General features: G+C 25.6%; 2 protein-coding genes across 4 annotated transcripts in view; both read left to right on the top strand.

Moving 5' to 3' along the window:
- The window catches only part of LOC127288535 (E3 ubiquitin-protein ligase MYCBP2), a 364,776-nt gene extending 360,905 nt beyond the window's left edge, over positions 1–3,871 (top strand). For both annotated transcript variants that reach the window (XM_051316040.1, XM_051316042.1), the window contains exons 42-45: positions 33–257; positions 370–1,142; positions 2,771–3,141; positions 3,279–3,871. In XM_051316040.1, coding sequence (XP_051171997.1) covers positions 33–257; positions 370–1,142; positions 2,771–3,141; positions 3,279–3,394 — 1,485 coding nt within the window. In that variant the 3' untranslated portion in view covers positions 3,395–3,871. The remainder of the gene's footprint in view (positions 1–32; positions 258–369; positions 1,143–2,770; positions 3,142–3,278) is intronic.
- A 948-nt stretch (positions 3,872–4,819) lies between these two features.
- The window catches only part of LOC127288619 (WD repeat-containing protein 47), a 101,053-nt gene continuing 88,506 nt past the window's right edge, over positions 4,820–17,366 (top strand). For both annotated transcript variants that reach the window (XM_051316186.1, XM_051316185.1), the window contains exon 1: positions 4,820–4,896. The gene's annotated coding sequence lies outside the window, so the exon portion shown is untranslated. The remainder of the gene's footprint in view (positions 4,897–17,366) is intronic.

Below are 17,366 nucleotides of genomic sequence, written 5' to 3'. Positions count from 1 at the left end.
TACTATTTACTGAATTTTTATAAAATTCGTAGGGAAAATTATCGGACTCATGGGCATTAGTGACAAAAGCAGCGATAGCGGAAAATATTCTCAATTTAACAAGAATGGATGAAAAAAGTCGAGAACCCACTGAATGTCTTCATTCGCCAACTTTATGGCTGGCTTTATCTTCTCTTTGTGTTTTGGATTCGGATCATGTTGAGAGATTAACATCTGGCCAATGGAGTGCAACCGATGGACAACCAGCTCTTCCAAGAGTAAGTTTTGATTATTATTTCCTTCTCGAAATAGAAATTTAAAAAATTATTCAAAAACTAAAATATAAATTGAAATAAAAACAAAGAAATTTAAAAAATAATTTAATTTCAGCAAACCTGCTCGAATCATGACGACAATGAGACAGTGGCGGTGATACAGTGCAATTTTTGCGGTAATCTATGCGCCGAATGCGATCGTATTCTTCATTTACATAGAAAAACAAAATTACATCAACGACAAGTTTGTAAAGAAGAGGAGGAGGCAATTCGCGTTGATCTTCATGAGGGTTGTGGAAGAACAAAACTCTTTTGGATTCTTGCATTGGCCGATAGCAGTACATTAAAGGCATTAGTTGAATTTCGCGATGGTTCACCACAAAAACCAGCTGGATTATCAACGGGTTTATGTCGTTTTTGTGGAGCAACGGGAAACACAGGATTATTGGCAATTGGAAATGTATGTGCCGATTATGATTGTCAGGAGCATGCAAAGAATGCGTGTCATAAAATTCATTCCTGCGGTCATATTTGCGGTGGTGTACGCAATGAACGTCAATGTTTACCGTGTCTTCATCGTTGTGTGTCAAATGGTGATTTGAAGCAAGACGCAGACGACATGTGTATGATTTGTTTTGTTGAGGCACTATCGAGCGCACCGGCTATACAACTTCAGTGCGGTCATATTTTTCATTTGCATTGTTGTTGGAATGTTCTTGTTAAAAAATGGGTGGGACCAAGAATTACTTTTGGATTTGCTTGTTGTCCAATTTGTAAAGTGCCCATGGAACATCCAAATTTGTCGGAACAACTCACAAGTGTCAAGGCTCTTTATGAGGACGTTCGACGAAAGGCGCTGATGCGATTGGAGTACGAGGGTTTGCACAAGTAGGTTTTGCAATTTAATAATATTTACAATATTTACCTAAATTCTTTTATAATTTATAATATTGCATATTATTTATTATTTTATTTAATAAGTTAACGGGACAAGCCCATTCGTACAGTAGTACTTCTTAAAATTAAATTATTATAATTATTTATTGTAAATTACCAGGTCTCGGATTATACTACTTTTTCGACTATTTTCGACTTTTTTTTATATTTTTTACACAGATTTTAAACAAAATACGTCTGTTTTAACTTATAATACAGATATTCTTTAAATCTTCCTTATTTTAATTATTTAACAAATTTTTAACTAAAATTCTTTTTTAAATTAATTATTCTTAATTAATCTTAATTAAAAAAAATTATGGAAATTTATACAGAAACAAAATTACCAAAAATTTCAATTTAAATCTTTTTGAATTCAATTATTTTCAAAAATCTTAATTGTAAATATTTAAAAATTCAAATATTTTAAAGAAAAGCTTTTTTAAAATTATTTCATAAATTATTTTCAATTCTGTAAAATTTAATTATTGTCTGAAACTTAATAAAATCTATTAAAATTTAATTATTTCTAAAAATTTCAACTCTAATTCATCCAAAATTCAATTACTTTTAATGATTTCTTCAAAAATTCAATTATTGGAAAGTATTTTTCAATTAAAATCTTTTGAAGTTCAATTATTTCTTAAATTTTCAACTTTAACTCATCCACAATTAAATTATTTTTAATGATTTCTTCAAAAATTCAATTATCTGAAAGCATTTTTCAATTAAAAACTTTTGAAATTCAATTTTTATCCGTAATTTCTAATAAATTCTTCAGCAACAGAAGTTATAAAAAATTTCAGTAATAAATCAAATAAGTTTAATTATTTTAAAAATTTTGAATTACAAAGCTTCAAAAATTTAATAATTTTTTTAAAAAAAGGCTACCTATCTAAAATTGTTTAATAAATTATTTTCAATTCTGTAAAATTTAATTGTTGTCAAAAATAAAATAAAAAATTACATCAGTATAAATTTGCAGAAAATTTATTTCAAATTTAAAATATTCTGCAATTCAATTATTTGAGAAGAATTTTAATTTTTTTAAATTTAAATGTTTAAATTTCTTTTTAATTTAGTAATTTATTTAAATTAAAATCTGGAAAACTTAATTATTATCCGAAATTTTTTTATCTTTAAAACTAAAAACTATGCCTGAATTTTAAATTCGTATAAATTGCTTAAATCAGACATTAAAATATTTTTTAAACAAAGTTTTTAGAATATTTTTTAGAAATTCTTCATATTTAAATAAAATTTTGAATATTTGCCTTAGTTCGATTCTGAAATATTTGAAATAAATTTTCTTGATAATATTCTTAAAAAACTATTCCTATTAAGGAATTAATAAAATGAATTTAATATCTTCCAACATTAGTTATTTAAAGTAAAATATTTATTAACTAATTAAATTTAATTAAAATATAAAAATCGACTTTTTTGTGGAATGTAAATCGGCTAAAACGACTTTTTTTGCGCCTTAAAGTCGATCCGAGGCCTGAATTACTACTTATTGTAAATTATTTTATATAAATAGGGATTTTTTTTGTAATTTTAATTATATTTTTGTGTTTCAGAGCTGAGGCGGTGATATCGCCGGGTGGTCGTTATTACCAAGATCCAACCGCGTATGCGATGGATCGTTACGCTTATTATGTATGTTATAAATGTCAAAAAGCCTATTATGGTGGCGAAGCGAGATGTGATGTTCAACAAGGCGGCGAAACATTCGATCCCACGGAACTTGTTTGCGGAGGTTGCAGCGATGTTGCACGTGCTCAAATGTGCCCCAAACACGGAACCGATTTTCTCGAATACAAATGTCGTTATTGTTGTTCAGTTGCCGTTTTCTTTTGTTTTGGCTCGACACATTTTTGTAATAATTGTCACGATGATTTTCAACGAGTTACCAACATTCCAAAAACCCAATTGCCATTTTGTCCAGCGGGTAAGTTTATTTATTTAAATTTTATTTATTTTACTAAATTTATTCTTTATATATTTTTATATTTCAGTAAAAAAAAAAAGAAGATATTTTTATTTTATATATCATTTGATATAATGGATGGGAAAATTTTGTTTCAGGACCAAAAGGCAAACAGCTAGAGGGAGATGAATGCCCTTTACATGTGAAACATCCGCCAACAGGCGAAGAATTTGCTCTTGGCTGTGGAATATGCCGCAATGCACATACTTTTTAATTGTCTTCAATATGTTGTAAAAGAAGAGAAGATGAGCCAAACTTTGAAATGTCACATGAAAATATTTCATTAATTTATTAGAATTTACTAGTCTGATTGTGAGAAAATGGCAAATGTGTGTGTGTGTGTTTTGTTTTGTTCTATTGATAAGAATCGAGTTCAAAGAGAGGAAAGTCAACGGTGATATGTTGCCACACTAGACAATTTAAAAAATTCTTTTTTTAAAATAATTCCCCCCATGCAATTATAAGATAAAATATTCTAGAATTTAAACGAATGAGAAGCAGTGTTTAAATGAATGTGAAATATTCATCGTTTTGGTGAACCATAAAAATAAGTGAGAAAAACCATATTGCATTTGTTAAGAAAATTAAAAATAAGAACGTTTTTATCGATAGATTTTCGTAATGGTGTAGAAAAACAAAAAATGAGAGCTTTCTACATAATTTATGTAAGACTTATCAAAAAAAAAAATAATAATAATTCCGTTTCAAGGTGTCCAATTATCGCCTTTTCTAACGCGTTCTAGAATTATTATTAATAATATATAAAAAAATAAATATAAATAAAAAAATAAACAAAAAAAAGGTGATTCCAAAGGCACGAATCGAATTTACAAAATGCTCGATATGTAAGTTTTCGTGTTGATAATTAAAAACAAAAAAAAATGAAGTGTGTTATGTTAATGCTGATGAGAATTAGGAAAAAAAAGTCTAATATGATTGTATGAACGAATTTTGCGAGACAATGTTAGGTGTACGTAATTAAAACAGTAATACAATCAAACGTACGTGTGATTAGTTAGCGTCTTTAAATTATTAAAAATGACAGTAATTTGTAAATTTTTCATGTTATAACTAATTTTTGTATTTTTGCGCATCACTTTTAGTCGTTGCCTATACTACAATATAATTATGCCGATAATAATGATTCAGCGTGTAAAATTGCACGTTTATTTGAAAAAAAAAAAATTATTTATTATACTTCATGTGAAATTTTGTCTGATAATGTTATAACTTGTTTTTTTAAAAAAAAAAATTGTTTTTGACACGTTTCCAATGTTTGTAAGCGTTTTTTTGGTAATTTGTATTCTTTTTCTACGACTTGTATTTCCGTTTGCCATTATACAGAAGACTTCAAAATAATATGTCTTTCATTTTCCCCATTATCTCTAAATTACAGTTATTGATACTTTAATTCTTATTCTATTTATTTTCTAATTTATTAATTTTCAAATTAATTATAATTATTTAAATTAAGAAGTAATTTTTGAGTTTGATTAACTATTTAAATGTTATTTAAATATATAAAGTGAATTTTAAAAAAATTTGATAATTGAGAAATTTGAATTTTTGAATTTAGCAGACGGTTACGCGCGCTTTTGTCGGATCGATTCAAGATGGCGTCGCTGTCGGCGCCGCCGCACGACAGTTTGCTGCAGGCATTTCGGAGTGAAAGAGTGTGTGAGTGCGCGGTCCTGACGTTTTTCGCCACGATCAGCGGTAAGTTGTATTTATTTACAAGTCATACAACAATAGTTACATAATTCTCACGCGTGAGACATTCACCTTTGTGTCAGTAAACATTTAACACCGGGAACAATGTAAAATTTCCCTTAAAACAAGTCCTGTCTCCCACGCAGTTTTCCAGGACCACCCCTGTTGTCATTTCCAAGTCTTTTCTTTTGTCATTGTGTTTTCTATTCTATATATTTTTTTTTACATATTTTTGATAAAATTTACAAATGACAATTTATTTTTATGGTAAATAATTGTTATCTAAATGTCATTAGTGCCCGGGACAGAAGTTTCATTTCAAAGTTTCCGTTACTTATATTTTTTATTGTTTTGTTTTGTTAAATTAAACATTTTGAAGATTGAGGAAATATTTATAAGATTTAATTTAATTAGAACAATTTTTCATGTGTTGGTGTATGAGTCATGTTTTTTTGATGTTGGTCAAAGTGTTGTGCAGAATATTGAACTGAAAACTAACCTCAATTTATTCACTTTGACACTATTGCAATATGACAGTTTGTAATGTAGTTTGAAATTCATGGAAGTGAAGTTGATTGAAGGTATTATTAATATAATTCAATTATATTTCATACACTCTTCCATCAATTTTTGTTTTTTCTTTTTTTAGTTTCTTTTTTTTCAATATAAAATTAGACCCACCCTCGTATTGTTTACTTTTAATTGACTCACTCAACATTTTACAATTATTAGACACTTCTAACATTACGTTTTTTAAAAATTAATTTATCTCTTATACTTCTAATTTCACGTTGACATTGAGTTAATCCAAAGACTTCTTTATAATTTACTTAGGGGGATTGATTATTCTATCAGACTCTCAGGTCTTATATAATTTAAATAAACTGAAATGGATTGATACAGTTTTAGTTCGTAATTAATTATAATGATATTAAAATTATAATTAAATTATTATTATTATTATTAATTAATATTATTATCGTTCTTATTGTTAAAATTGCAAAATATTTACATATTTAATTCTATATATGAAATTCGTGATTTTTATAGTGATCAAATAATTTTTTCTTTTTTTAATTTTTGGAAATTTATCTGATGATGATGATTGAAATTTCACTTCCATAAATTAATGTCATATTTAAGTTCCGTAAGATGACTGGTCAAAACCTGTTTCATGAAAAGATGGCCCAATCCCGTTACGCTTTTTCTTTAAAAGATATATAAAATAATAAAAATAAATCTACTATTATCAATAACAGTCATATAATTTGAAATGTCTTATTAAACGGGAAATGTGATTTCTAATCTTGAAATTGATAATTCTTTATAAGTATGTAAACGTGAGTAATATTCGCATTTTTGTATTACTCACTTTTGTTGTATATAAACTTTATCTAATTTTATAGTGACAAAACATTTTAAAAGAAAATTTTATAGAAAATATTTTAATTTTTATAATATTATTTTTATAATGTTAGTACTTTAGTTATTTTTTATTAATTGCAATTTATTTTTATTCAAATTTATTTTATTTATCAAGAGATGGACTTTTTTTTAATTATTCAAAGTTATTTATTTTAAATTCAATTTCTTGAGTATATAATTTTACATTTTTCTTTCTATTGACCTGTTGAAAGTAAATTTAAAATATTTTCTCAATTTATCGGAACTTGAATAAATTGTTTCGAAGGTGACCATGCAGAACCATCTTCCAATTAGTAATCAGTAGTAATCAAGAACACCTAATTAATTTCTTGCACGTCTTCCAATTAGAATCCAAATGTGGAAATTAATGGATAGATCACCGACACTGTTCTCGATAACTCAATCGATCATTATATAGAGTAATTGCGACTAATCCTTATTTCTTATATAATTTCCTTCTTATACTATATATAATTTTCTTATTGTTTAAACAATTTCACATTTAATAATAACGTTTATTATTTATCTCAATTAACAAAAAAAATTTCTATTTGCACCAAATTTATAATACATATTTACTGCAGATAAAAAAAATTCTTTTTTTTTTACGTTCGTTAACTTCCGAGATTACTAACTCGGATACTATAATTAATAGTTAATTATATACTTTGTTAATTATGACTTATTTCTCCTTATTTACTGATTGTCATTGAATTTATTACATTTAATATATATTTATTATATATTTTTTTTTTGTATTTATTATTTACTATATATTTTTACATTTTGAGATTGTTTTGGAATAAAAAATTCGCGAATATAAAAATTGTAGTGTTTTAAAAATTTTGAAATAATATAAAATTAATTTTAATTTTTTTTTAAATTTTAATTTATTTTGAATGTTGGACAATTAGAAATACAAATATATTGATATTTGATTATTTATTTGTCATGACATAATTTGCATACAATATAACGACTCAAGAGTTGTATTTTCAAGCTCTCTTAGCATGAAAGAATATTAATGACCGGAAATTTCGTAGGCGGAAATTTGTTGAAAATATAATTTTTTTTGTGAAAGTGTCAGTTAAATTATTGTTTAGTGGAAAAATAATATTGGAAGAGTTTTAAAGAACCGCATATAATTTCTTTGAAATTTGGATTTATTTTTATGGAAATTTATAGAAAAGAATTACTTTATATAAAATCGTTTTTTATTTTTATTTCTTTATTTATAAATTTTTTTTCTTGATTTTTTTTCTCTAGATTTTTTTCTCGTTAAAGTATATTTTTAATTACTCTTATAAAAAAAAAGTATACACGGCACTTGCTCTAAATACTATTTTGTTATTAGGATCTCACGTGTTTTAGCAAGTGGCACACAATTTATTCACTTGTAGAAAAATTAAGAAACAAATGAAAATAATTAAATTTGATTTTACTATAACGAAATAGAAGAAAATTGTCTCTTTTACATTGTTTTAGTAACGGCATTTATAATTCTTTAAATAACGGAATTGGTTCCACTGGAATACACATTTATATATATATATTTATAATTAGTTTGGCATTTAAAGTATAAACAAACCAAAAAGTTTCTTTTTTTCGTTGAACTCAAATCTGGAAAATGATTGAAAAATACCATTAAGCATAACTGTTTTAAATTAAATCAGTTGACTTTGATTAAAAGTATAAAAAAAATTTTTTTTTTCTTTTATACAAGAAAGTACATTTATTTAAATTGTACCTTTCAGAACGTATGTGGAGTGTAAACTATTACAGAGGTGTGTTGATGATTATATATGATAGGGTGAAAGGCGCGTCCACAAGTTGCATTATCTTTCAAGATTAATAGTCATTTAATTATTTTTCTAGGTCTCGTTTCTGTTTACATCATATATATATATATTATAAACGCCTTTACGCGGCTTTTATTTCTTATAACATTGTCAAGAATGAATGGTTGATTTTATAATGACGGAAATTCTTCTCTCGGTATAAATGTGAATAAGTGCACAATTAGGAAAATTTATTTTTAATGAATGCTTATGGTTTCTCATTTTGAGTTTGATACTTTTTTTTTGCAGTATATAATCACAATTTTTTTCAATTTTGATTATTGTTCATTAGGGCTTTAAAATACAATTTTATTATTTTATTTATAAATGGAAATCACTCTTTCTTGTTAATATAATAATTTTTTTTTATTTATTTTTTTACTATTATTATTACTATTACTATTATTTTTTATATTATTTTTTATTATTTAATATTTTTATTATTATTATTATTATTATTATTATTATCATTATTCTTTAAATTTGAATCAGTGAAAACTACACTGCTTTTTTTATTCCTTATGATTAAAACACAGAAAATTAAAAGGCATTAAAATAAGCGTTGCAGTTTATTTTAATACCTTATAATTTTCTGTGAACATCTGGAATACGAAATTTCGTATTGAACGAGGTATTGAAATATTTGATTGAAAAATTAATGATAAATCTCTAAAGGCCTTGTGTGTGGTTCAATAAACTCAATCTTATAATATTTTTATTGGTATAAAGGTAACCCGTCAACAAGAATGAGAAATCTGTTGATGCTTTTTGCTTCCAGACGAGGAATCTTTCAGCTCTCTCTCTCTTTTTCTATCCCTTCCGGAGATTTTTCATTGTATTCTGAAAATTGCTTCATTCCAGTAAAAGCACAAAAAAATATCAATGCTTCAAAAAAAAAAAAAAGAAAAGAAACATTTCAAATAAATAATAGTGACCACCTACTGGTTAATTGAAGACGCAAGAATTTCTAAACGAATATAAAAAAAGAAAACAAGCGAAACTTAAAAATTATTGAATGTCAGGTGTATATCGCGAGAATGAGTGATGAAGTATATGAAATCTTTATCTACTAAATAAATATCATGTCTAGTCGATTTGACCTCTCTCGCTCTCTTCCAATATTCAATCTCGAAGGTTATAATTGAAATTGAAAATTTTATCGAGAGTTATATTGGATTCTATTCGCGATTTTCAATATAAATCTAATTCAAAAATCTTTATATAAAAATTATTATGGTCAACTTTGATTAATTTAAATTGTATTTTTTTGTATATTAAATTTTTTCATATTAATTATAGTCCTAATTTTCGTCTTCAAATCAAAAAGGGGAGCGTATGGTTATTCCATAAAAGACGTTAGAATTTTTATTTTATAGAATTTTACAAGATATAGTAATTTTTTAGACGTTTTTTTATTTTTTGTATTAGCATTTCACGGAATTTCTTATTTAACGAATTTTTAGGGTACCAAATTTTTATTTCACGTAATTTTTATTTTACCGAATTTTTATTTTATAGAATTTTTCTTTATTCAACTTTTTATTTAAAAGAATTCTAATTATGCTGAATTTTAATTTAGCAAAATTCTCACGCAAGAGAATTTTATGTGATTCAAATTTTTAAAATGAAAAAATTTTCAATTTTGAATCATTATTTTCCGAACTTTTATTTAGACGAATTTTTATTTAATAGAATATTCTTAAACGCCGAATAGAATAAAAATTCTTCGATGTGAAAATTAGGCCCTATTGTGTTGTAAAATCCATTTTATAAAATTCTGCTAAATAAAAATTCGATAATTTTTAATTTTCAATTTCGCACAAATGAAAATTCGACGTTTTAAGTATTCCAGGGTGTCTTATGGTCAGGGAAAAGTCAGGGAATTTCAGAAAATTTCATTCAAAGTCAGGAAAATTTCTGTAAATTTCTACAAAAATTAAAATTTTTTGTGAATTTAAACATTTTTTAATCTAAAAAAACTTGAATGGTTTTTATTACAATTTGTTACTACCATTAGAAATTAATTTATTGTTACATATGTCAGTAACCATATTTTTGTCCGAAGAAAGCAGAAATAAGGTTATTAAAAAGTCAGGGAATTTTTTTCTCAATCCTTGTTAGATACCCTGATTATTCTATCAAATAACAAAAATTTGGACAAATGAAAATTCGATGAATTGGAAATTCTGGCATTTAAAAATTCCAGTCACATAATATGTTGACTAAGAATCCTGTTAAATTGAAATTCGGCTTAATTAAAATTTTTTTTTAAATAAAAATTTGGATACAGGAAAATTCTGGCAAATAAACATTCGGTACCTACACGAAAAAAAATTTATTTGATTCAAATAATCGGTTACATTATTATCAAGAAAAATTTATTTGTATCAAATAATTATTATTTGAGTCAATTATATTGTATTTGTTTAAAATATAGAAATTATTGGTTTCAATACAATTTATTAAATTCAAAAAAAATTATTTGGTTTTTTTTCAGTGTAAAAATTTTGGTAAGTTAAAATTCGTTTAAAAAGAAATTGTATGAAATGCTGTTTCGAAAACTGAAAATTCGTCTAAAAATAAAAATTAATTAATTTCAATAAAAAATCTTTATTAAAATAATAATTTTTTAAATTGAAAATTCAATTAATGAAAATACTGTTAAGTGAATTTACGAATAAATAGAAATTCGATAAAAGAACAATTTTAAAATAAAAATTTGTATTAGAAAATACGACGCTGAATTTTTTTAGAATAGAATAGAACGATTTTTTTAGAATAAAAAATTCTATAATTTTTTGCATGATAAATATTTCTCATACTGTTTATTAGTCAACAAATTATAGAAAAATATTTTTTTAGGTTAACAATTTTATAATTTTCCGTGTTAAATAAAAATTTATTTCCAATCGCTGATCATAAACGTTGTGTACTTCAGTATATCGTTTTAGAAAATCTCCTTTTTAAAATAAATAAAAAAAAAATAAATAAATAAATTGAAATTCGATTAAATCAGAATTTAGTTAAATAGAAATTTTTCGATATGAAAATTAGTCTCATTAAAAAATCCACTTTATAAAATTTAATTAAATAAAAATGCGATAATTTTTAATTCGACACCACAAAAATTCCGATCTTCTCTAAATTCCTATGCGTCCTGAAAATAGCTCCAAAAGTAGATAAATTTTTAAACTCTTCATTTCATTTGAAAAATGTCAACCTCACTTTTCACTTTCGTTATCATTTTAACATAATTCGAAGTGAAATCTCGTCGAGAGAGACTAGACATTTTAACCACAATTTTTATTCAGATAAAATCGAAATATATAATATACAATGCATCTATAAATCTTGCAAGTGAACTTGGACCATTAGAGAGAGAGTTGATATTTATAAGTGAAGATCAAGGCCGTCACTACCGGTGTAATTTATCGTTGAAGATCTAAGGGGGGTTTTTTTTTCTCCTTATATATACTTTTCTATAAAATGAAATTACACTCGAGATTTCTAGTATATTTGCGCGCATTGGCTCAATGTAAATCTTGCGTGTGGGGTGAGAGAGGGGGAGGGGGTAATACACGTGCAATTGCTCACGTGCTATATACACACAATGATAAAAAGCAAGGAGCCAGATTTTTCCTCTGTATTTGTTCATATAGGTGTAATTGAGTGAGGCAAGGTGAATGTGCTGCGGGCGGCCGAGCGCAGCCACCTTGCCTCCTCGCACTCTCTCAAGAAGCGTCGCGTTGCGTCGTCGATTCGCCGGTTGCACCCGGCGCACTCTTCTCTTTGTAAAAAAAAAAAAATTTTTTTTTTTCCTTTGCTCGCATTTTTTCTCAATCTCATTCCGTATCTTTTTTTTTTTCAAAAAGTCTTCCGGGTTACCGGTCCTGGACCGGTTTTCGGCAACGAGCGCATCTTTCATTTTATAATGGTCGTAACTGTCTTCAGAACGTGAATTTTTATTGAACTTGGAACGCGCGACACACACTCGTCAATATTTGTAGTTTTCAAGTGAATTTTCAAATTATTTTTGTGGAAAATAATTTGTAAATAATAGTGAATCTTTTTTTTTTTTTGATGACTGTTTATAGAAAAATTGTGAAACGTTTTTTTTTGGAAAGAAATTGAATTTTTGGAAATGTGTTTTGATTTTGTGTCATTTAGGAAGGCGAATTTATTAAAAGTTATACCGAGGTGTAATTTAGTTTCAGTTGATAGATAATATGGACTTTTTTAAATATAAATAATACTTTTTTTTAATTTGTACTAAATTTTTTGATTTGTTGGATTTTTTTAGTAAAATCGTTTTCCTTCTCTCTAAATCTGAATTAGTAAAAATGTTTACTAATTTGAATTAGTGACTCACTTTTTGCTTCTGAATTAGTAAAATTTTACTAATTCAGAAGCAAAAAGTGAGTCACTAATTCAAATTAGTAAACATTTTTACTAATTCAGATTTAGAGAGTTCTGAAAAGTCTGTGTAGATACTAAAACAGTATAGTTAGAGATTTGATAGTTGTCATTTGTATTTTTTAATGTCCCTGAAGTTCTGAAAGTTCAAATGAACGAAATTATTTTTTTGGTCTAAATTTTTTAAAATTACTACTACAATTAAAAATAAAATACCTTAAACATTTATTTATTTATTTGAAAATAACAAAGCCAAACATTTATTGAATTATTTATTTTTTGATATAAAACTATTATTTTATTGGGACGCATGAATATTCCCTAAATTGAATTTGTTGGAATTTTTTTCGGTTTTGAAATTAATAAGCTCGAATTTCTATGTTACCGAATTTTAAAAAGTACTCAGAAAAAAAAATTTTATTTGATTCAAATACTCGGATTATTTGAATATCATCAAATAAATATTTACTCGAACCAAATAATTTTTTTTTCAATTACAATCAATTGTATTTGAATTGAACAAATAATTTCTGTATTTGAAATAAATACCATTTAATTGATTCAAATAATAATTATTTGATACAAATAAATATTTATTTGATAATAGTCAAGTAATCGGGTATTTGAATCAATTTCTTTTCAGTGTAGAATTTATAATTTTTATTGAATTGAATTTTCATATTTAATAATTTTTATTTAACTGAATTTATAATTAAAGAAATTTTTTATTTAGTCCAATTTTTGTACAACAAATTATCTAGTTGACCGAATATCATTTAATATAATTTCTACTTAAATTTGTGTTATTTTAAAAAAACGAGAAAATAAAATGTAAATAGTGTAGTGTAAATGTCTGTATCTGGACAAGAAACAAATATCTTGTATTGTCAAAGAAATAAAATTCTATTCTATTCTAATTTCTATTTAACAGAATTTATATTCTGAAAAATTTTCCTAATACAGAATTTTTAATGAACATAATTGTTATAAATCTAATTTTCATTTAGCTGAATATTCACTGAGGAGAATTTTGATTTAACTGAATTCACATTAAAAAGAATTTTTATTTAACCAAATTTCTATTTAACAAAATTCTCATTTATCAGAATTTTAACCGAATCGAATTTTTAAATACCAGAATTCTTATTTCTCTAAAACTTCATTTGCTATTATTTTTTGTTTGAACAAATTTCCATATGATATAAATTTTGAAAACGCAGGAATAGTTATTGCGGGAATTTTAAAATACGCACCAAAACTTTTCGGTCGGATATTTGTTCGGTCAAATGAAAATTCGGTAATTTTGATATAATTCTTTCAAATGACAATTCATACAAATGAATTTTGCTAAAAATATTGGATGAAAAAACAATTATTTTCAATTAAAACTTTGTATTATGAAAATTTTGCAAAATAAAAATTCTGTTAAATATAGAAATTGTATTAAATAAAATTTTAGTGAAATTTGGTAAACAAATTTGTTCACTTGAACATTCAGAATTTGCAGAACATTTTTTTCACAATTGTCGGTAGTTTCTAACAGAAAGTAAAATCGGTGATAATTTTAGTTGATAAGTTGCAGCTGTTATAATTTATATTTATCAAGGAATATTTGAACGAATATTGCCCTCCCAGGAAGATAGTTCCAATTTTTTATTTTTTTCTCTCTGTCATGTAAAATCATTCTCTTTTGAAAGTTGTACGTTGGATAGAAAACACCCTCTGAAAATCAAAAATAGCAACCAATGCAAACGGCCTTTCGATGTCCAATGACAGTATAGAATTGACTATGGTAAAAGTGTCACGTTTCTTCGATAATAATACAAATGCACAGCTGTGACTCGAGAGTCGTGAGACTTGTTTCTTTCATCATCATCATCATCATCAGTACTTTTAATTGAGACATTCAACTTTTTTTTTCCACGTAACCTCTCTTTCAAGATTCATTCATAAAAAGAATGAATTCTCGTTTAGAGAATATTATTGTTCCCTGACCTAGGAATCTGAAAGTGACGCTTTGGAGAATAAATATTTGAATTTTATTAGCGAATGAATCATGATGAATTTATTTTAGAGACAGGTCTAATTTGCATATCGTGTTTACCACTTACGATCCGTTAATTAGAGAGGAAGATTCTAATGGTGAATACTTGCATCTTGTTAAACTTTGAATTGTGATTATAAATAAACAATTTAAAAAAAAAAAGAAGAAGAAATAATCGAGTTGTGTGGTGAAAAAAAACAGGTGTCGTGTGTTGTTAAATTACAATAAAGATCAAAGATATGGGATACTGCCCTTACGATGGTCGTTGTTACGTCATCGGAAGTTGCAGTTGTTGAGGATTTTTCGAAGGATACACTTGGCAGGTACGATTATGCAAATATTGTTCGAGACACATGTATAGTAAAATATTTTTAATGATGATAATGACAAAATTTAAATAAATTATTTGACTGTTATCAAATAAATACTCATTTGAAGCAAATAATTTTTATTTGAATTTTATTAAATATGTATTTGAACCAATGAGTTGTTCTTAAAACAAAATACCATTTATTTGCTATTTGTTAAATATGTATAGGAACTAATTAAACTATTATTAAATGTTGCAAATCGCGTGTCTTTTAAGGTCAGAGAAATCTTCATAAAAATGAGGTAGTGATTGTAGAGAATATGCATTTAATTTCTTTTCCTTCTGATGAATGATGATTAATAAATGAAAATACATTTTTTCGGGAATTTCACATTCGAAGTCACTACGCTTTTTGGATTGTATTTTTCTAATACATCTGTAATCTCCAAAAAATGCATAATTAGTAAGCTTATAATAATAATAATTTTTAGGACATACCTAGATTCAGAATGTTATTTTTTAAATATATATATACAATTTCTTTTTAATGTTGTGGATGGATAGAAATTATACATTGAAAAAAAATTATTTGGTTTAAATAATCGGTTACTTGGCTATTATCAAATAAATAATTAGTTGATACAAATTAATAATTGATTATACAAGTTGACAAAATTTCAGCCTACTTGGGAACCAAGTCCAAGAACCAGACTATACTTTTACGAAGCATTTTGACATGCTGAATCCTAATCTAACCTTAGATTTTACTTTCAACCTAAAAGTGCAAAAATACATTTTTTGACAGTATTTGAGGTCATATAACATAAAGAGATAAATTTTTTTTCATAAATGGTATTACATCATTTGCAAGTACTATTCCTACCCTTCAAAATTCATTTTGAAACTTTAAAAAATTTTTATTTGAAGGCTCCCATACAATAAGGGGACGAACGCTCGGCGAGTTACTTTCTTGCCAGTCAAAGGTATGAAAATGTTCATAAAATTAAAATTCGAAATTTTGATTTTTGAAAAGTACTACCTTATAGTAAATAAGAAGGCGCATCTTTTTTTCCTTTAACATTTTTTTGTAGAACGAATATTTTATTTAATAAAGTTAAAAAACTGTAAATATTTTATTTACAAATTTCATTGAATTTTAAAACATAAATTGTCGTATCTTCGACAATAATTAAGGAATCGTTTTGGAATTTTGTATATACACACGCATTTGGGTCCATAGAAAGCGAAGATATAACAAGAAAGTTAAAAATCATCAATTGTTTAATTATTTTTTATTATAAATATAGAAATGTCTGCTACGACGTTTTCTTGTCTTTGCCGAAAAAAAATCTGTGGGGAAGTTTAAAATTAAAAGAACTTCCAGTGAGACATTTGTTTATTGGTATATAAGGAAGTTTTTTGTAAAATTGCAGACAGATTCCTTGTTTAGTTTTTGAAATATATTAGTTTAAACAAATAGCGCGCGGCACGTGAGCGATCGCCTCTGTGGAGTTTCAAGCGCTTGACTTCGTTAGAGCATTTATTGCGAGAGAAAATTAATAATTACAATATTATGTATTTATTTATTACATATTATAAAAATGAATTATTCCTAATATTATATTCATAAATAACAATTTTAAAAATTGTTACATACCACTGAAACTATTAATCGTTCGAAAATTACTACCAAAACAAAATTTTATTCAAAGCAATAATAAATAAACAATTTTCCGGTTCCTTTTTCCATCATTACAAATTATAAACAATGATTTTGAATATAATTTGTAATTATTAATCAGAATTGATTATTCTATCAAACTGTTTGGTTTTAAAAGTGTAAACGTGAAAAGTTTAGACGTTTTATAATTGTGATAAAATTTTAACGAAATTTTATTAGAATTATGGAGTTCGAAAAAGGTCGAAAAAGGCTTCGAAATATTGATAAATGGAAAAGAATTATTAGGAAATATTCTAGAAACAAGGTAGTTAATGTTATTTAATTTTAAACCAGCTTTAGTATTTTTGAATTTTTTTTTTTTTTAATTTTTTGAAGCATTATCTGATACATGAAAATGACGATAATTCTGAGCCAAATAAAGATTTTTTAAAGTTACAAAATGCATTTTAAAGGGGAAAAATTTATTCGGATTCAACACATCAAAATGCTTCGGAAAAGTATAGTCTGATTCTTAGGTTTGAGATACTAATTACTTTTTTGAAATATAAAAGTTCTCAGAACATTGTTTCAAATATTGTATACATACCAGAAGACTATGAAATAAAATTTCTTTGTGAATTGAAAAATTTTACACAATGAAATTAAATGCTTGTTGTTATATGAGAACAGTAAGAGAGACCGCTCTCTTGAATGAACGTGAGTTATATTCATTCTTATAATATAGTGATTTTAGCAAGTGCACATTATTACCGAGTTTAAATGCGT

This window comes from Leptopilina boulardi, unplaced genomic scaffold, assembly GCF_019393585.1.
Source record: "Leptopilina boulardi isolate dan_hultmark-lab unplaced genomic scaffold, ZJU_Lbou_2.1 LbouV2_392, whole genome shotgun sequence".
Taxonomy (NCBI): Eukaryota; Metazoa; Arthropoda; class Insecta; order Hymenoptera; family Figitidae; genus Leptopilina; species Leptopilina boulardi.
Note: the sequence above shows the minus strand (reverse complement) of the source record. Positions and strands in the feature narration are given on the sequence as shown.